This window comes from Xiphophorus couchianus, chromosome 19 (genome assembly GCF_001444195.1).
Source record: "Xiphophorus couchianus chromosome 19, X_couchianus-1.0, whole genome shotgun sequence".
Lineage (NCBI taxonomy): Eukaryota > Metazoa > Chordata > Actinopteri > Cyprinodontiformes > Poeciliidae > Xiphophorus > Xiphophorus couchianus.
Genome location: NC_040246.1, coordinates 13,824,568 through 13,851,809, shown reverse-complemented (window position 1 = coordinate 13,851,809; position 27,242 = coordinate 13,824,568). Strand labels below are relative to the sequence as shown.

The 27,242-nt window shown below is 38.0% G+C and overlaps 2 protein-coding genes across 2 annotated transcripts; one reads left to right on the top strand and one right to left on the bottom strand.

Moving 5' to 3' along the window:
* Positions 1-136: 136 nt before the first annotated feature.
* plcb2 (phospholipase C, beta 2) lies at positions 137-20,023 on the bottom strand. Its single transcript, XM_027999857.1, has 32 exons — positions 19,835-20,023; positions 19,593-19,670; positions 18,786-18,854; positions 17,717-17,857; positions 16,821-16,900; positions 16,647-16,700; positions 16,483-16,558; positions 16,258-16,358; positions 15,943-16,103; positions 15,714-15,860; positions 15,379-15,536; positions 14,110-14,192; positions 13,880-13,964; positions 13,408-13,642; positions 13,229-13,314; positions 13,066-13,162; positions 12,880-12,964; positions 12,644-12,768; positions 12,303-12,454; positions 11,342-11,506; positions 11,168-11,267; positions 10,979-11,083; positions 10,049-10,113; positions 9,846-9,936; positions 9,348-9,779; positions 8,980-9,163; positions 8,419-8,560; positions 6,065-6,129; positions 5,573-5,626; positions 5,332-5,389; positions 3,847-3,930; positions 137-1,340 (listed from the first exon to the last, which is right to left on the bottom strand). Exons 1-32 carry the CDS (start codon positions 19,916-19,918, stop codon positions 1,170-1,172), a joined length of 3,813 nt encoding a protein of 1,270 aa, XP_027855658.1. The 5' UTR covers positions 19,919-20,023; the 3' UTR covers positions 137-1,169.
* A 2,774-nt stretch (positions 20,024-22,797) lies between these two features.
* LOC114133836 (putative transmembrane protein INAFM2) lies at positions 22,798-26,238 on the top strand. The gene has a single exon (XM_027999935.1). The coding sequence runs from the start codon at positions 23,355-23,357 to the stop codon at positions 23,916-23,918; it is 564 nt and encodes a 187-aa protein (XP_027855736.1). The 5' UTR covers positions 22,798-23,354; the 3' UTR covers positions 23,919-26,238.
* The last annotated feature ends 1,004 nt before the right edge of the window (positions 26,239-27,242 follow it).

The window sequence follows — 27,242 nt, the reverse complement described above, 5'->3', positions numbered from 1 at the left end:
ATTACTGTCGTCTGTGCTATCTAAAATTTCATTCTGGTTATATCCAAACCAGATTCGAACCCGCTAGTTTTGATAATTAGTACACTGTGTATATTTTTCTAAAATTAATATATGCAAATAAAACCCAAAAAATGCATTGAGTGAAAATGTATGTTTATTAATTCAGAGAGCGGGAAAAGTAACATTTATTGCAATTATATAATCACCCAGAGTCATTGAAAAGTAAATCAGGAAACGTTCAGAAAACAGAAATTGATCTTATTTGTGCCATTGATGGAAATGTTGCTTTTAAAATGATGAATTAATTTCTGTTTAACTTTGTCATATTTGCATAATAGGAAGCACATGCTGCCTTAGCTCCAATAAAATAAAGGGATTTACAACATTGTACTTCAATTAGTAGGTGGTCTAACCAATAAATTATTTTTTTTTAGTCAGGTGCCAAATATTTCGTTTTACTTACAAGTTCTTCAAATACTTAAATCCTCAAACAAACAAATTGAAAAAAACTCCTAGTGCATGGTAACATAAATATTGAAACGTTTTCATTTAAAATGGATAAAGACCTTTTTCCTGATAGCATAAATTATTACAAAGCTCTGTCGCAAACCACAATTGTAAAATATGCAGGGTAAAGTTCAATTTAAACCTAGGAGAGGTAGAACCAACAGCCGAATTAGAGCAAAAATGACCTAATGATATACAATCAATATTGAATCAGCTTTAGTCCTACAGTTGACAATACGCCATCTGTCAATCAGTCCAGTGAGATTTTTCACACATGTAAAATCAACAATGACAAAGGGAGGCACTCAACCTGAAGACAGTTCTAAACTACTTTAAATGCTACATTTCCTTGTCAAAAGGAGACTGAAACTGCAGCCCTTTTGATTTTTTTATTGAAGCAGATCTTTCACTGTAAGTTACAAGAAAGAAAAAAAATCAAAACCTTCTACCTCTGGCATAAAATACAGACAAGAGGACATTACTGGCTCTTAACTTCCTAAAAGATACTCCTGCTACAAATATCACATCTAATATCTTAAATTCACTCTGAGCTTGGCTAACAATCCTTGTCTACTTTATAGCAATGGTCCAGTTTTAGGTTATATAACAGACTGATAACATAAGTGGCAAAAAGAAGAGAGATGAATGGTCGCAAAGTACATCTATCCTACAAAGACATTTCCATAGAAGCTCTCACACGAAGGCGTTTTGTCTCCGCCTTCATCAACGTATTCTGGGAAGTGTGCCCCAACGCAGACGTTGACAGCATTCCTCACCTCTGCAGACAGGGACCTCATCTTCTGAGCATGCTCTTTCAGAGCCTCCTGGATTAGCTGCAAACACATTCACCAAAGAGTGATTATCAAATAGCATTGAAAGAATAGTTCAGGACCTTGACATGAGGCTGTGCTAGAAATTTCTGAACTGATTAAATAATACCTGCAGAAACAAATTATCTTTGCCTCTTCAGTTAGTGTAAATTTAAACCGGGGGACTAAAGTTGGCCTGAGAGGAGCCAACGTGGATGTTTTAAATCAACTATTTAAAAAAAAAAATCATCCAGACTGTACTTTATTTAGCAGATAAGTTTATTTTTTTTTGACTGGTGTTTTCACATTTTCCTCAAGCAGTCTCTGATACATGGGATTCGTATGTGGATGAACTGACCCGACCCGGCTGTAGAAAATCAAGCATGACACTTCCAACTCTGTGCTTCACAGTTGGCATAATGCTCTGTTAATGTTATGATGTCCAGATAATCACACATCAAGGTTATCTGTCCAAACAACAATATTGCAAAACTCTTGGCCTTTAACAATATTCACTCTGGCAAATTTTATTTTTGCCTGCTTGTTTTTGCTCTTTGCATATCACCCATTAAATTTAAGATTCATTTATTACTTATTTTTAGAGGGATGCATTTCCATATAAACAGAAGCAAACGTTTGCTGTGGGTTCTGCAATGACATTTCAGAGTTATTGGAGACTTGGACATATCGGCTATTCTCTCTGCAGTGGAATGTCTCAACGTCTTCTGAGACATTTTTAAATCCCATGTCAGACTCAAGTTGCTACAGTCCTATTTTCCTGTGGGTCCTGATCAGTTTTTGACAATGTTTACTAATCATGTGAACCTGATTTGACATGCCCACTCTGAGTACAAATCAATTAGGTTTGGTCATTTTGTCTGCACTAAAAATTACATTTTAAAGAATTTTGGGAGGGATTTTTGTTTGTACTTTTCCTATTTGATTTTTTAGCATTGATAATGGTAATAAAAATGTGTCAGGAACTGATTTTAAAAAGATTTTTGAGTCCATTAAAATGAAAAATAAACCAGCTGTAATGAAAGGATAAACGCTCATTGAGTCCTCCCCATTCCTCTCTTTGTTTATTTGCACTTTCACTTCCACCCACCACTTCTCATAACATCAGAATTTTCATTTGTAGGCTAATACTATTGTTGAGACCCACCATCCATCTGGCCTTTACACGTCAATGTCTAAAAAATCTTACACCTCTTTTCTCAACATTAGCTGCCAAAATTCCTCCGATTCAAAGGAAACCATTGCAACAAGAAGAGGTTTGACATCATTTGCAGCTGTGGGAGCTTGTTCAGCTGTTTCTATTTTGTCACTTATTCTGGATGTGTCACACTGACACATTCACTGGAAGCACTAAATAGAGATTACTCATTTTAGGGATCTATTAAGGAACCATTGGGATCCATAGGTAAAAGCACACAATTTATGGTAGGTGTTTAAAACTGTGGGTGAACTTTAGTAAATAATGAAATGCAGTGAGCTACATTAATTATTTGTTTTTTAAGAAATATATATCTAAGTAGTGGGGTTGCACATGTGCGGGGTTCCTATATACTGATACCCCTAAATAAAAATTGCAGACAATTTCCTTCCGAAGTCACCTAAAAGTATTGTAAAAGTATTCATACCTCTTGAATATTTCTATGTGTTCATTTTATGAGGATTTTTATCAACACAAAATAAGAAATTATTGTGAGGTCTAAATAAAATAACATTAAAATCTGAGGTATTCATCATAAAATCAAAGGTAATACAAGTTTTTTTTTAAACCTCAGGGCTACAACACTGTAAAAAATGTCAAGTTCGAAATGAAAACTAAATAATGCCAAGACACAACCTGAGTTAAATCAGTGCTAACAAGCTTAGAAATAGTCAGGACAGTTTACAATTATAAGTTCAACATTAAAAACGTCATAATGTATATTCTGTGTAAAAGATTCATTATGGCATATGATAGGCACAAAATAATAATATGAAAACATAACCTTTCAAATAAACTCACAAGTAAATGAACTTAGATAATTATTCTAACAGCATATCATTAAGTCATTAAAAGAATTCAAATTTAACTCAAGATTTGTGACTGGAGTGAAGGTTCTTTTCCCAGGTGAGCAACCCAAAACATACAACCAGAGATTACATCACAGTATATTTATAATATCCTGTCAGTCCAAACCTAAACTTAACACGAAACCTGTCACAAGAATAGTCAGTTGACGTCCACTGACAGTATCTATCCAATGCGACTGAGTTTGGAGTATTTTCTCAGTAAGAATGGACAGAAATTTCAGTCTGTTCTTCGGTTTCTTTCTTTAGTTTCTTCTTTCCAATTCATATTATAGGTGTTGTTCTAGAACATAAAATTCTAATAAGACAGAAGCTTGTGCTTGCAGCATGACAAAATGTGAAAAAACTTAATGAGGCATGAATACTTTTCTGAAAGGAAGTAGTCATCCCTAGTTCAGTTTCATTGTTCTGTGAAAAATCCTGAGCCTCTTGATGTCAGTGTGTGTACCTGATTAGTCATTCCCTTGACTTCCTCCAGAGTAGCAGCTTGTTTCTTCATCAGAGCCTCTTGTTGTGGACTGAAGTCTGCAGACTGTAACACAGCAAAGCACAAAACAGCTTCCATTGATTTGTGGTTTTCACTCTGCATGAACAGGTTTGAGTATGTTTGTGTATGTAGTGTGAGGGATATACGGATTAGTTGTTTCGTCTGTAAGTAGTTTATCTGCTCATGTTTCTTCCTGAGAGTGTATGTACACATCCCCATGGGATGCAACCTGAGAGAGAGGATCGATACAGTTAAGTCGCCGGTTTGGTCCTGCTCAGTAAGATTGCTCAGCCCTTGCACACCAGCACTCAATACTGTGCCACTGCTGATTAGACAAGCGATAGCGATGTAAATAGTCGTGGTAATTAATGGATAAATCCTGATTATGTTGATCAGCTTTAACTGCAATGCGACCAGAAGGTGTGGGAGTGTGAGCGAGGGTATTCTTTTGCATTGCAGATTGAGTCAATTGTTGCAGCGCCCAGTAAAAGGACCTGGTCATTAACCTCTGCATCAGATCTAAATCCTGGTGAGCTGATATAGGAACAAGAGTAGAGCTGAGTGACTCATCGACCACACATGCATTAACTCGTTCCCTGTGAGCAGCTTCTGAGTAATGGGCAAGCCTGGCCTATGGTTGGGGTCTGCTGCACTTTATTCAAAGGTGAAAAGAGTCTGTCAGTGTGCTAGAGAATAAGATCTTACTGTGGGTTGACAAGATACACAGATTATTTCATGTGTGGGAGTACTTACGGGTCAGAAATGCATGCATGTGTTCCTGAAAGCAACATGTGGGTGTACGGGATGTGAACATGTTTGCTTTAACATGCCTAGGGTAAAATTTCTTCCATGTTTGATTCAAATATGCAAGCGCTTCATAGTCACAAATTTGAAAATAATAATCTGTTCAATGCACCAATATAAATGAGCACAAAATAGTTATTTTAGATGTTTAATAGTCCAGACATCAAATAAGGTCTTGGACTGGAGTGCTTCAACCTTACTGAAGGTATAGTAAACCAAAAGGTTTGTCCCAAATTGGGCAAATTAGAAAAAGTACAGCGATGGTGGTGTAATGCTGTGACGCTTGTTTTCTTTGCCCTCTTTGGGCATTTAGTACAGATTAAGCATTTGTAACCACAACTGCCTCAGAATGGAGCATCTTTGGGATTTACATCATGGATGTGCAGTCAAGAAAATCTGCATAAACTATGTAAAATCATCATGTCAACATGGACCAAAATTTATACGAATTTTGGTCCATGTATATATTTAACATGGTATATTTAACACCTTGTTGAATATATTCCACAACGAAACAAGGTCATTTATGAAGGTAAAAGGCTGTCAAATGCAGTACTAGCATGATGTACCTAATATATTGGCAGATTAGTATACATATTACAATGTATTTACAGTAAAATTATTACACAGCTGATTACTTACAGCAGCATCAGACTGACTGGTCTCATCCAGCATCTCAGTGCTCATGGCCCTTTTCAGCCTAAATGAGGATAGAATAAATTAGATTACCTTCGCAATAAAAAAGAAACTGCATTTTACATAATCCAGTTCCTAGGATTGGGTTGTTTTTTATTGCTTAAGTTTCTCATTTCTTTTCATTTTCACATGCCAAAATTAATAAACTATGAAGAAAAAGAAAAAGCAATTAAGACCATGGACTTACTTTGACTTCTCTGTGGAGGAACATTTCAGAGCTTTCTTTTTTTCTTTGGTTTCACTATGGATAAAAAGAAAAAGATAATAAAGAATGTAAAAAAGTAACTTTCTGAACAATCAATCTTTAAGAAAGAGTTGCAGGTCTGAGTGTTTCTGGTGTGACCTTATCAGAGTTGCTTTTGCTTCCCCGCTGTTGTTTAAACACCTGTTGGATTATAACTGTCCTGAACTAACCATCTGCCCACTGGGGACTTTGGACAACACACACCTAACACCCTAAGCCAGCCAAGGACATTGGAAGACCCGCCTGCTGAGGTGATTCATTCAGTATCTGATGTATTCTCTTTGCCAAATGTCAAGTTTTTCACCTCAGATGACACATGCACACACAGTCAAAGTCACACTGAAGCCTCGGGAAAAGGATTAGACTCAAAGAGACTCAGCAAAGCCTTCTTGATGTGTGCATCATGTCACAGTTGTTTTGCATGTGTGACCGTACCTCTCCAGGGTCTTCAGCTCAACGGTGTGTCTCTCCATGGCCATCTCCAAAAGCTTAGCAAGTCTCTGTTGCAGCAGAACAAAGAAGTGGTACAGTCTTTGTCAGTATGTAGGCCTAAATTAGACATAAGTGGCTTTAAATAACAAAGTTCTGATGTTTAAATTGGTGATTTATGAAAAATGAGCTTGAACAGAGTTATAATATCATCTGACTGAGCCACTGTGCCCTTAAGTAGACTGACGATTTGGAAAGAGAACCTTAGCCTGATGCATAACAAAAGTTTTTTTTAACACCTTTTCTCATGATCCCAGAAACACAACAAAGAGAGGTAAAATTAGCTGCTGCAGGCCGGAGACGAATTCACACCAAGTTAAATAAAGATGGTGGAGAAATGAATGAGTGGTTGTTATATATGAGAGGAGCTTTAATAGAAACATATTCCGGGTTTTTTTCAGAGTCTAATTTTACGATTCTCCTTATAATAATAGAAAAACAGAATAATTGGTTCAAATGTCTTGATATAATCTAATAGAGCAAAAATAACCACTTATGACTATGGTGTAAAATGGCTAATGGACCGCTTCACGCTTTTAGGGACAAATAAAGAAGCACAAAGCAGAACAATAAAGTAATATTACTTTGCATGGCTATGTCAGGCTGACTTCAGTTTGAATGTATTCAAATAAATGCTGGAAGAAGCTCAGAATATCTTCCATTTAATAATTCATTTCAGGATGATATGTAATTATTTCTTTAAAAGGAGATTGCTCATTTTTGCTTTCAATCACCATCCACTGATATAATGAACAAGGAAGGGTTAATGAGGTCACAGTAGTACCTCTAATTTTACTAATTTTACCCTAATTAGCTTCAAAACAGCGTGATACAGAGCTAAAAGCACACAGACACTGAAATGACGCATCCAGATCCAAAATGTCCATGACTCATAGAAAGGTTGTAGCAATCAATCTTTTTGAATTCGAATGAAAGACAAGTTTTACTCTGAAATGAAAAGCTTGCTTTGATTTTGGCCTTTTGACCAGTTGATAAGCATGTGGGGTAAAAGAGAGAGAATCATCAGCTAAATTACTCAAGTGTCTGTAGCATGACACAAAATCTATTTTGAATCTTTTGAAACAACGATTGAGGGAGAATTGCATTATACGCATAGAGTTTGAAAAACACATTGTATTTCTTTAAAGGTTCAGATCATGACTTTGATAAACTGTGTTAAAACCATAACTGTGTGAGTTCCTGTCATTCGGTGGGGATTGCAAATATTTCTAGGTGTCATCAGCATAAAGATAAAACTTTGACAATATTAATATTAAAAAAGAGAATAAAATGAAATGGTGCTGGTACTAAACCTTGAGGTACACCTTTACTGACTTTGAGGTATTTAGAAGTTGTGTTCTGTCAATCAAATACTTTTCAAACACTAAGCTATGCATTAGCAATAAATGGTTCATGAGTCCAGTACCTCCAGAAATCAATAAAGAGGGCATCAAATTGTTGCATAGTGTCAATACACTACATATTATTATTATTAATAACTTTAAGAGCTGCTGCCATTTAGCATGTTTTTTTCTAGCATGGAAATTTGATATAACTATATATATATATATCATTACCCTATTTTTACTATTTATTTATTCATGACAACATTGGAAACTTTTGATGTGTTCACACATCTTTATCTACTAACTGCTGAGCCTGAATTGAGATTTTCTGGTTGGTCTTCTAGTACTAATGTCTTCTTTATTCCACTCTGTGCTTACATCTCATGAGTCCTCATGTTTGTCACTTGCTAAAGTGTGCTTCTGTTTTTAAAACCACTGTCTCAGAGTGCTCGGTTTGGTACAGGGTGAGTCACCTTAAAAGCACTTCCAAAGCCTTTCTGATGCCATATAAATAAAAGCTTGTTGTCCATCTTGGCTTACAGAAATCCCCCTGCTGCCTGCGCATGCTCTTGTAGAAGCAGAAGATAAAACGACAACAAAAAAAAAAGACTTTCAAAGCTTGCATGTGCCACAGACTGACACTGTTTGCCTCATTTCAAATGGAATTCTCAAACTACAGTCCCTTAGTAAAGCTTTCACACCCTAGAACTGTTTTAGAATTTTTCACATTACAGTCACAAATCTCAATGTATTTTATTGCGATTGTGTGTTATGGACTAACAAGAAGTAGTGGATAATTGCCAAAATTAAGAAAAATGATTAAAAAAATTATGCATCCTTTTCCACCTCATAATTATACATTGCTTTGTTATTTTCCATTCCAAATAAATAATAGATAATGATAAAATACATGACTACTTTTGCAGAGGATGGTATGAACTGTCTTTGACTTGCCTCAGTAGCACACTGCTCTTTCTTTTTCTTCGTCTGATCACACTGTTCCGTCCACAGAGCTTGTAGCTCAGTCTGCATTTTGTCCTTCTGCTCCTGAACACGTTCTTTCTTCACACTGTTGTCAGAAGAGTTGTCTCCTCCCCTGGTGGAACACAACAAAGCAAAGCATATCTGTGAAGAAGGAGTTAATAAGAGCGGCATCAGCTTGCCAAGGCTGATTCTTTGTGCGTAAAAAGGACTGCGGGCAAAACTCATTTGGTGATATTATGCATCATTTAATATTCGGCTAGGAAAGGATATTAGTTGCAGAACATTATGCATACCTCCAAAAATAATCTTGCTAATGACTGACAAAAAAAAAAAAAACAGCAACAATTTCCATAGTGGGTCAGTGCAAATATGCTTCAATATTCAGCACTGCTTTGCAGGAAGGAGAACAGTTTTGGTGCCTGGACAACACAAATTAGTGAACCAATCGATCCCTGAACACATAGACATCATCAACACTTGCTTTTGTCAAACATTCTACTGTTTTTCATTTGAAAAAAAAAATCCACATACTCTTTCTTCTTCAGTGAACCCTTCTTCTTGATAGCCTTGAAAGAGTCAGAGTATTTCTGGATCAGATCTTCTGCTTTCTTCTGATATTTCTTTTCAGCGTCTTTCATCTCTTTTTCCTGACGCTTGATGACCTTCAGATAGTTCTTGTGTTGTGTGAGTTGCTCAATAGTCACAGTGCAAGGCTCTGCAGCAGAACGAGACAGCGAAAAGTTGCAGGAATCTTCCATCTTTTCAGAGCATAATAAAATGTAAACAACAAAATACTTTCAAGATTGATTTATATTTTGTCTTTCCGAAAGCTTTATTAACCGCATGGTAAGATGAGGGAACATGTGACTGATGCAGCACATGAAACACTTTATTGTTACCTTCACTACCAGCGGGCGACTGAGATGAGTCACTTGATCCTGCCGATTCTGATGGCAAGCTGGACAGGGACACAGATGCGTCCTCTGCAGGAGCGTCTTCTCCTGGTGCAGATGCCTCAGAATCTTCTTTATCGTCATTCTTAGGGTTTGCATCAGGATCGGTGCCTTGTTCCTCTTTGGCTTCACGCGCTGCCTCTGACTTCGGGTCCACTTCTTTCTCAGCTTCAACCTTCTCAGTGGGTGCAGGAGCTTCAGGAGGAGATTGAGATTCAAGATTACCTGCATCTGGCTCATCATCTTTAGCAGGAGCGGCATCAGGGGTTTGAGACTGCTCCGGCTGTTCTTTAGTTTCTTCTGCACCGGTTTCAGAAGGAGACTGAGACTGACTGGTACTTTCATTGGTGTTTGGTTTAGGTTCGGCTGCAGCCTTTTCTGAAAAAGTAGAAGAATCATAAGTCAGGAAGTGATCATAGAAAGATCAAAATCAGAGGTTATTACCTTCAGCAGGGGCCTCATTTTCCTTTGCCTTTCCTGCAGGGGGTTGATCCGCAAGAGGCAACTCATAGGGAGAGATGTAGTCGGATGATGACTGCAAGGGTTAGAAAGCAGAACAGGAACAACCCAGCAGAGGTTGTCATCTTCCAGGAACAGAATCACTGCTGTTAGATGTTTTCATAGTAAATCAAATAAGAACATCTTACCGTTTTAGGGGTCTTTGGGGTCTTGTCTGCACCCTTTGTTGGGTTAAATAAGTCTTCTGTGAAATCTGGGGAAGGAGTGAAGCACTAATGTTATTATTCACTGGGATATGCCATATGCCAGTGAATACAAATATAATCAAAATGTTTAAAAAGTGGAACATTATACAGTTAAAAAAAGAGGCTTTGCTATAGGATTGTTAGCGTATTGTTATATGCATTACATGAGTTGCTAGAGATTCTTTTGCAAAAGTTCCTGCATCATCACAAGGTGGCATGGAAATGATCAGCTTGTGTCTTTGTGGAGGGGCTAAGGAAATATTCCACTTTCCATATAACCCTTTTGATTCTCTATGGTGCTAAGATTGGTAATTAATTATGGTGATTAAAGTGGGTGTTGGTATTTTTAGCATGTGTTTGCCAGCTCCTAGGACTACTGGAAAATGAAATCAGCATTTTCACAGCTTTTCAAGTCTCTAACAAGACTTCCCGAGTCATTACTGATGATAGAAACTTTGCACTGAACCTGAGCACTTCTTCCAGACTCTGGGATTCTGATTTCCAAATAAAATTCAAAATTTCTTTTCACCTTTAACAATGACCTTAGTGTTAGAGATTGTCTGCTAGTAATATTTCCTATAATTGTATGGACCACAACATTCCTATAACAACTTAATTCTGTATTTACATTTTTTTAGAGAAACGTTTTGTGTTTAATTTTTTTAGAAGCTATGATCATCAAAATTACTACAAAATGTAAGCTTCAGATATATTACTCTGAATATAAAAAATATACAGGCCTAATGAATTATTAAAAGAAAAACATTTTCTATGATATTACAGATTTTTGACATGCAGCATTCTCTATTTTGTTTCCCCCTTGATAGCAGATTTTAACATTCTAATTTGGAAACAGAACAAAAAGCCAAGCACCTGCAAAGGCAGCGGGGATGTAGTCCTTGACCTCTATGTACACAAAGAGAGCAGGCAGAGTGAGAGGCATGTTGCTCTCACTGCGCAGGCAGATGTGATGGAAGCCTGCAGGGCACAAATAAAAATTGTGATTTTAAAAAACACAGCAAACCCCTTTTGAACTAAGAGCAGCCTCAGCTGTTCACTGACCTGACTGGATGGCATCGATGGGGATTATTCTGTGTCCCACAAATTTCCCATTCTCTTCATGAACAACAATTCTTAAAGAAGCCATTTCTGGAAGCAAGATCTATAAATAACACACATATTCAGTCTGAGAGCTGAGTTTTGTTTTACTCTGTGGAGCCATCTTACTGTTCCTACCTTCTCAAAAACAAATGGCTCCTCATTCCACACCGGGTTAATGGCGTTGGGCGTGGTAGACCACTTGGTGCGATATTTCTTCTTGGGGTCTCCTGGCAACCCAATCACTTCCACTTCAACCCCGGTTTTCACACTCTTTTCACAAAGAAACTGTCCTGAATAGATCTGTTGGGACAGGTGCATGAGATTCGATAAAACACAGGTACAATCTGAATTATGGGATTGATGATTGATGCTGTGCCCATGCATGCTGATGAGCGAGCCGATATAAGAAGAGGTGAGGTTTTCTGTCATGCAGGGTCTGATAAAATACCAGGAAAACAATATTCCGTCACAGCTGGAAGCAGATATTGTACTCTGAAACCAAACAAAACACGAGCCCTCTTCCCAGAACTACAGAGGCTAATTTGGTGCTCAAATTAGAGTACACAGAAACAACCCGGTGTTCTATCAGATAGCCATACATGTCAGAATAGCATACATATGGTAAGAGCGCATGCGGACGCATGCGCATTCTGCAGGAGGTCCGCGATATTGAGAGGAGTCGTCAGCTTGTCATACGCGAGAAGAGACACAATAAAAAGTAAGTAAATAAATTAAATTTAATGCTGCTGCAGCTGCAGTAAACTACAAAACACGCCCTGTACGCGTATGACGATCTGACAACGCATGGCTATCTGATAGAACACCGGAACATGAAGGCTTTTCAGGTTAACATATCACATACACGACATGCTATCCAAGTTAGACATGTTATCCAACCCAAAAATATCAAGGAACTGGGGGACGTGAATTTAAACAGGGCGTGTATGACAAGCTGACGACTCCTCTCAATATCGCGGACCTCCTGCAGAATGCGCATGCGCTCTTACCATATGTATGCTATTCTGACATGTATGGCTATCTGATAGAACACCCGGCAATGCATAAAGAGAAATATAATAAGAAGTTTTGAACCTGCCTTTATGGTTAATGTGCTTGCCACTACTGTGTCAATCCTGTCACAGAAAGGGTCAAACTTTTTGTCGCTGCGGCGCATCACATCGTGTTTGAGGAGGTAACCTGTTCTGCCATTGAATTCGAATAAGGCCAAGTTCAGCTGCATGGGGAAATCTGAAAATACACAGAAGCAAGACCCAATTACGCCACCTCGCTTCAGTTTCAGGAGCAACAGTGAGCCGCACTGGGGATGCAGATAACAGCAGAGGTCAGTGTAGCTCAAAGAGGTACACCACTGACCTCCAGTGGTGAACAAATGAAAATCTGAGTTTATCGGTAACGTAAAAAACTATTTAAATCTACCCATTGTTTGATAGTTGAGGGCCACCATTTGACAGCCTACGTTCCAAAAAGGCTGAGGGCTGTAGTTGGAAGAATCCATTCTTGTTCCTTTGGGGTAAATTCTGCTCATCTGTCTCTTGTTGTATCTATAAAATAAGGTTTAGGAAGTACATTTTCAAGTTTCTTAATTCGTTCTTTTCTTTATTAACCTGTTTTTTCCAGATTTTTTTAAGTGCAGGAGTTCTTTTTAAGGATACTCGACAAATTCAACAGCAGTCTTGGAAATCATTGCCTCGCCTTTGGTTTCCACAAAAGATGAGATGACATAGCTCTTGTTTTTCTCTGAAGAAAAAAGAAAATAGCAGGAGAAAAGAAAGTCTGACCTTTGCATCTTTGAAAGAACTGAAAAAAATGCATTTATGTCATATGAGCTGATGTTATACTTTTGGCATTTTCAAAAGAGATGAATTTGTTGGGCTGGATGTAGTTGACTATGGATGACATCGCCTCATACGAAGTCACTTCCTGGCCAGCCGTGCCCTGTTGGGGAGTTGACAGGAAGTTAACTGATGTTTGGACCCTTCAAGGAGAAATGTAGTATTTTACCTCATCTGATGTCTTCATTTTCTCCTCATCCTGTTCTTCAGTATCTTCTTGCTCCTCATTGTCTTCTGTAGCAGCTTCTCCCTCAGCTTCAAACACACAATTATAATATTAATACATTGTAAACATATGAACCTGGACTGTATTTCAGTATTTTGTTACACTGGATTTTTAGAGTGGACCTTGATTTTCCTGGGTGGGAGCTGCTGGGTTGCTTGCATCCTGGGTGGAGGCGTTTGGATCCTGGGTGGGTTCGGCTGCAGCAGTCTCTTCAGTGATGGCAGCAGCAGTCTGGTCTGTGGCGACTGCACTGGTTTTTTTAACCTGGGCTGGTTTCTCGTGGCTGCCCTTCTTGTTCTTGATGAGGATCTTGCCCATGAGTTCAGATGGGCTTGGGATCTGCTGGCCTGGCTTCAGCTTGATACAAGACATAGGGAGTAAACAACTTCAAGTAAACTTTTCAAGTTGAAATATTAAAATATTTGTCTTTTTCGAGATTATTACACAGATTACACTGAATATTATTTTTTTGTCAATTACACAGAGTTTCTGTATGAAAACACATTTTTGCATCTAATGTATCAAAGAGGGTTTGTTTAACAATTTCTTATAGAATAGATCACAACTTGATCTACTGTTTGAGATAAAGCTTACAGGGTATTTTTCCAGAGGCTCTGACAGCAGAGCGTCACCAAACAGGGTTTTGCAGTAGTTCGCCATTTTCTCCTGCTGTTTAACCCTAAAACCAAACCAGAAAAACACACAAATCTGAATATAAGGTCCAAATATGTTGTTATTATGTTCTATAAATATCTGTATTTTTTTAAGAAAGGCAAATTATTAGATAATGTAAACAATAAAAAAAGATCTTAAAGGAGGCTTACGAGTCAACGTGGTTCTCGAATGAGAGAACAACAGGATATTTTGAGGTCTTGAATGCACTCTCAGCAATGGCCTCTATCACATCCTGTGGATGACACAAAGTACAAATAAGTATTGATCTATTTATATATTCATCAGAAGTGTTGTTGTTTGACACAACACCTTTGTTGAACTTACGCTTTACTTTCCCAGAATCTATCTAGAATTTTTTGGCTACTTTCTGGTGATTTCCAGAATGTCTAATTTAAAGTAAGTTTAATTCCTTCAGCATTAAGCTTACTTTTTCTCATTTTGTAGTATTACTTACCCAAAATTTCCAAGCAACCTTCCTGGAATTTATGGGTTAATTCAGAAAAATGGAAAAGTTACAGTACTTTCCAATAAATTACAGATTATTTTCCTGGACCTTAAATTCACACTGCAAAACTTCCTGGCTATCTGTTTGTGATTATTTGTCCCTTTCTATGTATTTCTAAGTATTTTTAAGGTTCATATCTCAAAATCACTGTGCAGGCTGCAGAACTTATTATTATGTCTCTAAAATATATTTATTATCTCCACGGAAGTACCAATTTGCAACTTTGGGGAATTAACCACCAAAGGTTAAGCCACCAGAACTTGCAGATTTCTCTGGCTCTCACAGGTTTTAACCCAGTCTTCAAAAGTAACCTGTCAGCTCTAAAAGGCAAGCTGTATATTTTGTAGAGCACCAGGATGCAAATCATCTCCTAATCTAGCCCCATTCCCGGCTAGTACACTTTAAATCCTGCCAGTCATGCACAAAGTTACCTGATTTAAAAGGTTGTATTATGTATTGGTCTTGATTTATGTAAAAGCATAAAGTCAGTGTTAGAAGCCTCATGCTATTTCCAAATAGTATGAACCTCGGTTTGTCTAACAACTGTCTCAAAATCTTCAAAAACACAATGAATGCTGAAGTTGTTCAATGCTGAGCACCACTCTCAAACTTAAATAAACTAATCCAAGCCACGCTTGGGCCCCTCAGTCCCTGCAGCTGTCCTTAAAAGGAAGTGTTGGGTGTAAGAGGATAATGCCTGCCTTCCTTTATGTGTTTGTCTTTTACTGTGAACTCTGAAAAGCTTTCTGCCGTTTAGCTTATTTTAAACAAGCGAGTCAGCATGAATTAATGACTTAACACTTCTTATGTGTTTTAAGAGAATATTGCTTTTGTTGCACATTTTTGAGAATTCATGTTGTTTTGTGCAGATACTGTCCATCCCCCAAATATTGCCAACAACATCTGAAACTACCTTGAAAAGGATCTCAGTGCACATGGTGAAGCCATGGGTGATGATGGGCTCTTCATCAGGAGGCTTTCCTTTCCAGCAGTCCAGCTCCAGACATCTGCATCCAGACAGCAGGCACTGACGGTACATCTCTGGAGACGATACGCCAGAGAACTGACCAGCTAAGCAGGGAAAGGAAAAAACATATGTTAAAGTGTGCAACTGCATTCACTTGGAAATTCACTTGCAAATGGAACTTGGGGGAGGATATCTGTTAATGGAAAAAATACAAGGACCAAATAGTAGAATTAAAGATTTGCTCCAATGATTTTAGGGCTGAAGTGAGGTCAGTGTTTGACCTGTCAGGTATGTGTTGTGGGAGGACTTGATGAAGTAGTGGGGTACTGGTTGGGTCATATCCTGACACTTGGCCAGCTTGTCCTGCATGACTACTGATGTCTCTGAACCCATCAGGAAGAACAGAAAACCTTCTGGAGAGATCAGACCTGCAGGTTGATAGAAAAACCATTACAGCAAAAATTCAAAAGTACCAATGAAGCAAGAAGTTGATCTTCTGTGAGTTTTTACCTCTGTTGGAGTTGGTGGTGCAGGGTTCATACTTGTCAATCAAGGCCTTGATCTGGTCTTGCCGTAGACGTGGAAACAGTTCCTCATTGAACCGAGAGTCCCGTTGCTTTTCATTCAGGAACTTAGTGAAATTTTCCTTCGTCATGGTAGGTTTGGTGGAGCTGGAGTGCAGAGTGAAAAAATGAACCTCATGGTGCTCAACCTTTTCACAGTCCACTATCTCCCAGTTTTTAGGCTGGACAGTGTTGAGAAAAGCCAAAAGCCAGACCAGAATAATTTTATCTCTTTTCTTTGAAAAACAATGACATGACCTACTATGAAGTGAAGATCTCAAAGATTTCTGGTCTAGGACACAGATTTGTCAGGAAGGTCTTGAAGGCAGCTTCAGTGAATACATCAGGCTTGATGGTGTCATACTGAAACGAATTAGATTTTCATATCACATTTTGTTAAAAAAAATAAAGTAAAAAAAGAGTTGGGCATAGACTGAAACTTGGATGGATTTAAAAATAAAAAACAAGGTATTTTTTGGTTTCCAACCTTTCCTTTTGGGAGGTGAGCTGAAGCTAAAGCACTCTCAACCCTCTTCTTATCAGCAGGGAACATTTTGTAGATGCTTTGGGAAGCAAGACCAATATATTAGGCAAGACTACACACATGCACACACACAGTGCAAACTGTGAGACAGTTATACTATAACATACTTCTTCACTGGGATTTTGCCGTCCTTGTTGGTCTGAAGAGAAATGCGGATGTATCTGAAATTTATATCATAAAATTTTGATTAGAATACCCAGTGAAAGTAAAGATAAAGCTCATTCTTATGCAGTAGCTATTTTTATTTACATCTACACCATTGTCACGTTAAGTTCACTTACATTTTCTCCAGGAAAACCTGTCTGCACGCATTACTTCTTGCAGCATTGTATGCTGTTGCAAGAATGCCATCTGCCCAGTTCTTTGAACAGAAAATACACAGAATGGTGAATTATATTCAAAGTAATTGAGAGAGGAGATTTACAGTGCTTTGCAAGACTATCATTGCCTGTTGATGTGGGTTTTTTTTTTTCATTTTTACACTTTATCATACTAAGAACAAAAACCCTGCATGTATTTCATTGAGAATATGCATACCAAACATTTGGAGAAAAGTAAAAAATAAAAAAATGTTTTAAAAAATGTGTGTGTGTATATACTGCTCAAAAACATAAAGGGAACACTTTAAGTGTTAAACACCTGTTTAAGTGTTCCCTTTATTTTTTTGAGCAATGTATATACACACACACACACACACACACACATATATATATATATATATATATATATATATATATATATAATGAAAACCATAGATCATTTACTTTCTACTTCCTAGTAAAGCACTTGCAATCTTGTGTTGGCATGTCATACAGATCCAATGAAATGCATTGAAGTTTATGTTTGTGCCATGACAAAATGTGAAACTGTTAATGGGTGTGGATACTTTTGCAAGGCATTGCAATTAGTGTATGCAGGATTATAAAAAATACACACTTTCACCACTAGATGGTGTGAACATGGCTGCAGTTCAGGACATTATGGTAAATGTTGTATTTGAATGAAGAAAATTTGTAATTTTATTTCAGCTGATTAAATATAAATGATGGCGCCACAAAGTCTAAGAAAGCTAAAAAGGAAGCTGTGAGTGCCTTATTAAAGGGGAAGCAGCGGATTATTGCATAATGGCAGACGGCTTCCGTCTGTGTTTAAGCCATTTCAGGGAATTTATTTTTACCTGAGTCACTTTTTCTTTTGAGGCAAAGAAGTTATGATAGGTCAGATTCACCATGTCTGGACCTGAGACGATGGTCAGTGTTTTGGCAAGGTGGTTGCTGTCAGGGAAGTCCAGGTTGAAGACATTGCGGACTTTTGGATGCTGTGAAAAGACAAAAGTACCATCGAAATTTAATTGGTCTTAATTTTATTTATTTAGTTAGCTAGTTATTGAGCTTGAATTACAAGTTGGATTTTTTTTTTACCCATTTAAATAAAGACCATTTTGAATCTGCACACAGTGGATATCTGGAAGATTCACCTTTTCAAACAAATGTGGTGACCAGAATATGCAAACACATGCACACAGTCACTTTGAAATCCTTACAAGCACACACACACACACACACACACACACACAGAGAGAGAGAGAGAGACTCAATCTCACATAGGGGCTCACACACAACACAACACACAAGAAAAATCAATTCCATGTTTTAGGTGGGACCTTCCAAGGCCTCTCCACAATCAATCACTTTGATTCCTCTCTCAGTGATGCAGAAATGACGTCAGCCTTGGAGCAGCTTCCCAAATGCTCCTTGGGGGCCAAATAGGAAGATGTACTTCCATCTGCACCCTGACTGAAATTAGGCAGCTCTCAGGGGAAACACATTTCCCTCTCGGTGAGGCATGACGATGGACGGCTGCATGTTGCAACTCAGTGGGGGCCTTCAAGGACTAGACATGAACTGCAACTAACTGGCAGCTTTCAGCTCAAAAAAGGAAGAAGAAAAACAAGCCCAATCCCAGAGGACACAGATCATGAGTTAGTCAGAGTGTGCTTCTGTCTCTTTGTGCACCAGTGCCTCTATGTGTTTCATCTGGAGTTGGGCAGAAAGCCTCATGTGTTTGTCCCCTGCTGTTTTTTGCAATGCAAATATGTTTCTCAAATTAATGGGCAAACCAAGGGCTCAACACCATATTTGCATGCATGCAGAGATTCCTATACAAGAAGCAACTTTTATTTGACTAAATTCCAAAGAAACTGCATATTATTAAATAATTTAATAAAGCAATTAAGTAATACTTACTTTGGGAAGTTTTGCATATTTTCCTGTCCTTGTGTCCCTGATTGTGGCAACATCCAGGAACGTTGTCTCCTAGAGACAAGAGTCAGAGTCATATCTTGCCGCAAACTCTTCATATCAGCACTGGGCCAAACACAGATTTAGATACTACAACAAAATCTATGGGATTTACTTCACCTGTAGGAATATTATCTGTCTATGCTTTCTTAAAGTTATATGCAATAACATGCTGTTATTTTGTTGAGCCATATATTAAAGCCTCACAGGTTTTTTTTCTTAATGTGTTGACCTTAATGAGGGGGGCAGAGCACTGGAAGACTAACAATCTAAAAAAAAAGGAGGATCACAGTCCAGCAGCACGTCAGCACTAATCAATAGCTGCCTTAGAGGGAAGGAGGCCAAAGGAGCTGTGAGTTATCCCACAGCCTTCACAGATCGCAATCACATGAATTTTACTCACCGTCTGAATCTGGGACTCACTCACCTGCCTTTCAAATGTGAACAGATACTCTGTCTAATACAATCCAATGCATCAGCTCTACAACAAAATCCACCTACATGAAGGTCACATTTTAAAATAATTCTCAGCTTTCTGAACACTGCAACCCAGCTGTGAGCTGGTTGCAATCACAGCTTGCCAACTTTATAGCTCAGATACAAAAAGAGTAAATAAATGCCGTGTAATTAAGCTGAGAGGTTTTTTAAGATGCTGTCATTTGGATTGCACTAATAGCCTTTTCTATAACACTAATCTCACTGGCTTAATGACTGAATCTTGGTTGCCATTTCAGTTGCTGAAAAATTGATTACCTTGCTTTGGTTTGTCCAGTAGACATAAAAACCTTTTGGATCCATCTTCATAGTGACGGGAACAGTCTTTGTCGTGTCCTGGAAAGAGACGAGGGAATTGGCTTTCACACAAATTAAATGCATATTGATTTTAAACAGTCCATTTGTTGCAGTACACCTGAGGTGTATCAGACTTTGAGTTAAGTGATGAACTGATTTTCAGATGAAAGCCAGTTTCCTTCCTTACCAAAATGTTCACTCACCTCCGACCACTTGGTAAACCGTTCTCCTTTCACCAGATAGTCTTTGACCTCTGGAGGGTCAAGGAAGTATCTTTTCTTATTCATTCTGTCCCTCTAGCCCAACTAAAGCTTAAATAAAAACTGAATATCCACCATACTTATACCCACTAACTATCTTAACACTCCATCTGAATCCAAAAGATGCACTAAGCTGGAGTTCAACCCATCTGACTAGAGTCAGGACGCACCCTAAGTCAATATGCATTGCAAATTAAGTCAGGGAAGACACACAGCAAAGCGAAAGGTGAAGCCAAACATCCTGTGATTTAGTGACTTATATTCCAACAAAAAGATGTGGTTAACAAATCATTAAACATAATACTTGTTCACATCAGAAAGTATATTTTTAATGCAAAAACATCAATGTTGATAATTTTATTTTGGACTGTTACCAGATTTTTAAAATCCAATATATAATGGTCAATTAGTTGGACAGTCTAGAGAGAATAGTACTCAAAAATGTTTATTACTGAACCTTAAGATTCATAAGTAATCTTATGAAGTTATATTCATAAGATTACTTATGAATCTAGTAATCTCATAACTAGATTATGAGATTTCTCATAATCAGGTTATGAGGAATCTCATAACTAGATTCCACTAGTTATGAGGAATCTTCAAGGACAACATAAAAACTATGGTTTTACCACCAGCTCAGCTAGGAGATGGGACAGCTTGAGCAAAAGTCCAGTAAGTTTAGTGGATATTACCACATCCTAATTTGGAACCTCAGTAATGTGTTCAGTTTTTGTATTTGAAAGTTCATTAGTGACGGTTCCAGAGATTTTTTTATCTCCATTTGCTTAACCTTCTTTAGTTAAAGTCAAACATAGAACTAAGAACAAATCTGTAAAAACCATTTTGTAGCCTTCTTATGACTGACAAACTGTTGACAAATGTTAAATTGTATTGATTTTAATGAGCATTTTGAACATTTAGCTCTTTATCAAAAAAAACATTTTCCCTTTTTCCAGTAATTTGTAGACCAACTTTAACCTCAGACAGATGTATTTAAATGTGTATATTTGAATTACACACAAAACTAAAATTACTAATGGATAGATCCCAGTGTGATTACCACTGAATTTAACTTGAGTTCATAGTTCTCACTTAGAGTTTTAAATAATAAGTATAAAGTTTAGTTCACTTTCATTCAGCAAAATATACATATGTCTCTTCTTTTATAAATGAAAACACCAGTTTGTCCATGAACATTAATAAAATGTATTGCCATTCTACAGCTCCATGGAAAAAGTGCTAATGCTGTCATCTGTCACCTCACCAATGAGAGAGATCGTGTTTGAAACCATTTCAGTTCAGTGAAACTCTAAACAAATTTTGTGACAGCAGCCAAGTGGAAAGATGGTTTTCATGTAGTTTGAGTGAACTGACCCCTACATAAATAATCCTAAGAGACACTTTTCCACAGGAAAAACATGTTTTCTTCAAGTTTCTTTATTTAGCCTATATCATTTGAAGATTTGCATTGGTGACATTATTCTTTTTAACTCTTCACCTACTTTGATTGTTTTGCTTCAAACTTCATTTTAATAACATTCATCAGATTTTTTTTTTTTTTTTTTTTTCAAATTATTCCTCAACAGCCATTTAGAATCATTTCCCTGATTTACTACTGCAGGTTGGGTGCTGGTTTCTGTTTTAATAAAGGATCCCCGGGTATTTGGATACCATTCAAATGAAGCTCCTGGCTGTGCAATAGCTAGTACAAACAGTGCATCAGAACAGGGACTACAGAAGGGATATTTAAGGAACCACCACAGGGTCAGTTTATCCTAACAAGACCAAATGAAGATGCTCCCTTGTCCCTCCTGATACCGCTAATGAAACAGCGTAGTGAAAACTATCACCTCTTCCAATGTGTTGTCACTTTAACCTGAATGTTGGCTCATGTGAGTAATTGCACAGCTGAAACGCAGAGAAATCACTTTTTCTATCTTGTGAAAGGATGCACTTAAGAACAAGATATTTTTGCTGGTAAACTATTGCAAAAGGGAAAGACGTTCACCAAAGTATACAAGTTATATGAAACCTGATGTATAACCAGGTTATACATCAGGAATAAAGCTAGGGACCAATATGGCTGTGGTAATTTAATTTGTTTCACAAAGATGCACTACTTTATCTGACACTACAGCCACACCAAGGCAATAGCAAACTAAGTCAGTGTAAACTATGAAGGTCTACCATAAATGTTTACTTTTAAACACAAACCAGAAATCTAATATTTTATATTTGTTTATGTATTATTAATAAAGATAATTATTTATTGTTAAAAAAATGCAGTCGAGATTTCAAGGAATTGATAAGTTTACTTTGTAAAACTGCAAATAATAATCTTTGTATGATATATGTAATGACAAACATACTGTCTGATGCTATTTAGTATTTTTTTTTGTGTGTTTCACTTTGTTTATAAATAGATCTGAGCAATTTATCTATCATTCTGAGATTTATCATTCTAGATAAAGGGGGTCGATTATACCTGGCCTCCCTTTCCCAGATTCCACCAAATATCTTTATAAACACTGAAGGAGGGACCTGAAATCAAATTCTGCTTAAGACCCCAACTTTGGGCCAGTGCGGTCTCACACATTGAACCCCTACAAATTACAATAAAGTTCGTGGTCGGAAAAAAAAACAATCTTTTGAAAATAGTTCAGAAGATATAAATCTTTAAATATTTAAGCAGTGAGGAAAAAAAAGACGGGCACATTCATGTGAGGTGAAAATTAATAACTGTGACACACGGGCCCACTGGCTGTAGTGTAACATTTAGACCTATTACATAACTCCTTCACTAAAATTAATAAATCGGTATTTCTTTTTTATTTATTGTTTTGGACACTGTAGGCATCCTATCCACTTGGGTGCGCGCATCTAAAACTCTTGAAAGACCGCTCAGCTCCTCCGCAACATCCTGGTCTCCATGCATCGCCCTGATGTAAAGGTGATGATAGATGATGGGGTTTTTTTCCCCTCTTCCTCTTGGGGGTGCCGCACAGCTGCTACTTCTTTAAGAGACACCGCCCGCCCCCTCGCCTGTATTTTTAGCTGAGCCAGCTTCTTCATTTGCTGGATAAGACAGGCATATCTCTGAGTGTGGACTGGAAGGACTTCATCGTTTTTAATGCATGACATCAGTTCGCATCCTGTGGATTTGCAGTGGGCCCATGCGGCCAGATGTTCCCTTGGAGTATCTATTTTTCAGATGCTGAAACGCGCAGTCACCCCGTGGATGCTTGATGTGCGTTATGAAACGCAACGCTGCACCGGGTACCTAAAATGAAGCGAGATCAAACAAATTAAAGGGGAAATCTATTCATCTACAATCCAAATATTCCTGCAGCGCAGAATCCTGCTCCTCGGCCCGCTGGTTCCTATTTTCCTTGGACTAGGGGATCAGGAGAAAACCTTCAAGACGGAGGGGGTAGTGGAGCATCGAGGGAAAAACAGGGGCAACATGAGAGAGCGGGACTTCATGCCCAACATGGAGAGAGGCAAACCTGCCACTTACACGGGGGACAAAAAGGCTAAAATGGCTGCTAAGACTAACAAGAAGTGGGTGAGACTTGCCACTGTTTTTGCATATGTGTTGTCGGTGTCCTTAGCAGCCATTATCCTGGCTATTTACTACAGTCTGATCTGGAAACCAACCAGCGCATCTTCCTCATCTGGGAAGCCTGTGGTGCCTGAAGGGGTCTCCCCCACCGCGAACATCTCAGCAGTTTCTCCAAACAGCAGCGTCTCAGAGTGGAACTCTACACAGACAGTGGTGGTGACTGATGTGGCTGTGAACCAAACCGGGCTGGCCACGACCCCGCGCAATTATGCGGAAAGGGGGTTCGTCTACATGCGCGGCGCAGCGGGAGCAGAAAGTGCGCACGCGGAAAAACTGAACGCATCTTCCCACGGCGACACGCACACGAGCGTCCCTCTCACCCCGGAGGAGGAGAGCGACGCGGTGACCGAAAACAGCGGCCCCGAGCAGGCGGCCGCGGACGGAGCCACTGTCCCTCCGACTTAAAGCCGGAGCTGAGAGGAGACTGATCGGGCCGCCCATTATAACCCACCACTGCACCCTCTCTTATTTAAAAACGTAAAGTTTTACATTCTCAAAGCCGCAGGTCGGATTAACACAAAGGTCTTCTTGCTGGAGAGCTCACTTTGCAGAGCCCCCGTATGGATGCCGAACTGCACATACTAACTCGTAACCTTGATTTCATGCCTCAGAACAGAGGACCGCTATTTTCCTCAAAGATCACTTTCCCCTGTACTATGCTTTCCTTTTTATTTTTAAGACATCTCTATGCCTTAAATCCACTTTTGAAGCCACTTACCTGCCCGAAAGTGTGGACAAAACTGGTAAAAATGTTTCCAAATTATATAGAACGATGGCCAGAATTATGTTTTTGGTTTTGTAGGACACTCTGTTATGCTGAGCTGTAATTTATCAAATTAAATCAATATTACACGGCCAGCATTTACTTGTGGGGCCCATTTGCATTACAAAAGGGGCCACAAATGGGATTGTCTGAAGATTTCACCATAGACATAGGCTGGTGTTAGATTCTGGTGTATGAATACTGCCGTTTTACTGTATTTACATTTACATTGGTCCAGTTGAACAATTCAGTATTGCAGTGATGAAATTCTTTGTTTTTCCTCCCTGGTGTTTCTTTCTACCAATTTTTAATTCTTAGTCTAAGTTTAGACCATGCCTGGCATTAAAAAAAAAGTCAAGCAAAATGCATATGAGCAAATCAGCACAAACAATTTCACTCATGTCTAAATTCTGTCTATGTGCACCCTGAATTTAATTTATTACTTTAAATTTAATACATATGCTTAGGCACAAATATTGAACGCTTGTTAATTTCAGTTGTACATTTCAAGAGCTTGTATGAATATATGCTTTTTGATGTTCTTAAATTTATATTGTAAAATAACAAGCTGGTATTAGCTGGTTAATTAGTCAAGCTACCGCTGCTCAAGTAGCCTGCCTGCACTCAGGTGCTTTACAGACATTCAGGTCATAGGATGTTAGGTGTCACCTTTAGTTTAGTTTCCACACCATGACCAGCCATGTCTTTTGTGTCTGGAAATATTCTGAACAGTTAAATTTGTCTTTTTTGTAACTGTGGGAGAAGTGTAGCAGCCATCTTTGAGCCAGCTGAATCAGCAGTGCACAGCAAAACTTAAAAAAAAATGTTGTAATCTGTTACATGTAATCAAATTAGGTTTGTCAAACATACTTTATTTACATTTGTTTAACGTGACATCTTCATAAACTTATGTTTACTTGGATAAGTCTAATTTGACTACTTGTAACAAATTATTATTTTTTTAAAAGTTGGATCACATTTTCTTTTTTCACTGTATACAGCCAGAGATCACACTGGTCATTCTGGAAACAATTTCAGATGTCATAAAAAAATTATTTAAATATATTAATGCTATCAATTTTTGTGCTTTTCAAACCATAACTATTTTAAGTTTCATACCTACATACCAGTAACCAGCCTATGTCTATGAATTGTAAAATTAGGGAAAAATTGGGAAGCATATGGGTACTGCATAATTTGGTTGGGCTAAACCAAATTAGTATCCAGCCACGCTGAACAAAATTTATATGGAGCCATTATACACATCTTGGCTGGGTACTTAATTTTTATACATATAGCTTATAAACTGTGCTTTCTTTGATTGATCAAACTCTGGATTCTATCCCATTAGAAGAGCCTGCATTATTAAGTTATGCTCAGGTACAGTATGTGCATATAACTATGTAAATGTTATGTGTATTTGGTTCTGTACATATAAGACAGGCATACATATTTTGGCCTTGAACGTTTAGTGGAAATAGAGCAGATTTTTATTGAAAGTAATAGTATATACAATAGGCATAACTATATCCCACCATACAAATAAACATCTGTGGGAAATGATTAATTTCAATGGTTTTCTATCAATTATCTGTTATTATTCTGTACGCCGATGATATATTTGTTTATTTAGAGCATGTTTCTCGAACTGTGGCACAGGTACTACTGGTGGTACTTGTGTCTGTAGTAGTACTCAGAGGAACATATGGTATCAAATATTTACAAGGTAAATGTAATGTAAATGAGCTGTAATGTAGAGCTAATAAGCCCAAATTGCTAAAGAGATGAGATGTTCAAGCACATTGATCTGGACGCCTATTTAGATCACCTACTGGGAATACCGATGAAAACTAGCCTTTTGGTACATCTGCATTTAAGTTTACATGTTTATTGATGTACGTTATCCCTTTTGAATACATGTATACAAATAAATATATATTAAAATAAACATGGAAGATAGGACAGTATTTTGAGGACTCTGTTGTAGAAACAGAGGAAGGTGAACTGGGAAGAGGTGCCTTTGGCTGTCATGCTGCGCTTCATTTTCTTCTCAAATTGTAGATGAGAAAATAATGTCAAATCCAACCTGACTGTGTCTGAAAAGCAGTCGGATTTATGGGGGTTTTGCACTGCATGATCAGACTAGGAGAGTACTGGGAAAATCCTAAGACCTTTGAAGTAACTGCTGATGTTGGGGCAACTGTCAAAAAGAAAATCTAAGCCATAATCTGACTACAAATATAACTGTGTATGTCAAAGCCATACAATACAGTAATCTTTCTCTGCTTGTTGAGAAAAAAGAGGTATGAATAATAATATATCATATCAAAGATATGTCAGGAAACTTTATTTAACATTGCAATGGCAGTAGTTAATGTGCCATAAAAACATGCTGAATGTTTCTCTAAGGATTTGCAGCTTCTACCCTACATTTATAAGTGTGACTGAAAAGTTTTCCTATTTAAGGGTAACAAAACCATTTTCTGCTCCTTAGCCCTATTTCACAAATATACCTTCGGAATGCCCACCCTTGCCTGCTCACAAGTACCAGAGATTAATGGTTTAAATTAGCCTGGCCATTATCTTCCTGTGTAATTCCGCTCAAAAAAAAAAAATTCTTCCTTACAGCATAGTCTGGGCTCGCTCCAATTGACTTGGATTGATTTTTAACTGGACCAATCAGCGAACGGAAGGAGAAGTTATGAATAATGATGTTGATTTTCTGTGCTGTTTTTGAATTTTAGTCTGCGTATAGCTTTAGCAACGGCAGTGGAGGAAGTGAACTACGCCATTCAGTCAGTGTTGGTCACACTTCCAAATATTATATTAACACTGATAGCCGCCTCGTTCAGCTCGGCACTTCTCGCTTAGCATTGGAGCATGGTTTTTTACAGCACAGGTGATTTCATGTAAGCTTCTTAGCATCTAACTGGTGCATTACAAACGTCACGGGCAAACGGTAGCAA

Bases quoted from the DNA above. Each gene is read 5' to 3' on its own strand.
- LOC114133836 (XM_027999935.1), top strand. From the start codon at position 23,355: ATGAGAGAGCGGGACTTCATGCCCAACATGGAGAGAGGCAAACCTGCC.
- plcb2 (XM_027999857.1), bottom strand. From the start codon at position 19,918: ATGAATAAGAAAAGATACTTCCTTGACCCTCCAGAGGTCAAAGACTAT. The intron at 17,858-18,785 runs GTAAGTATTACT...GTCTTTTCACAG, and splicing joins AATATGCAAAACTTCCCAAA to CATCCAAAAGTCCGCAATGT. The intron at 12,455-12,643 runs GTAGATTTAAAT...GTGTATTTTCAG, and splicing joins CCTCAACTATCAAACAATGG to ATTTCCCCATGCAGCTGAAC.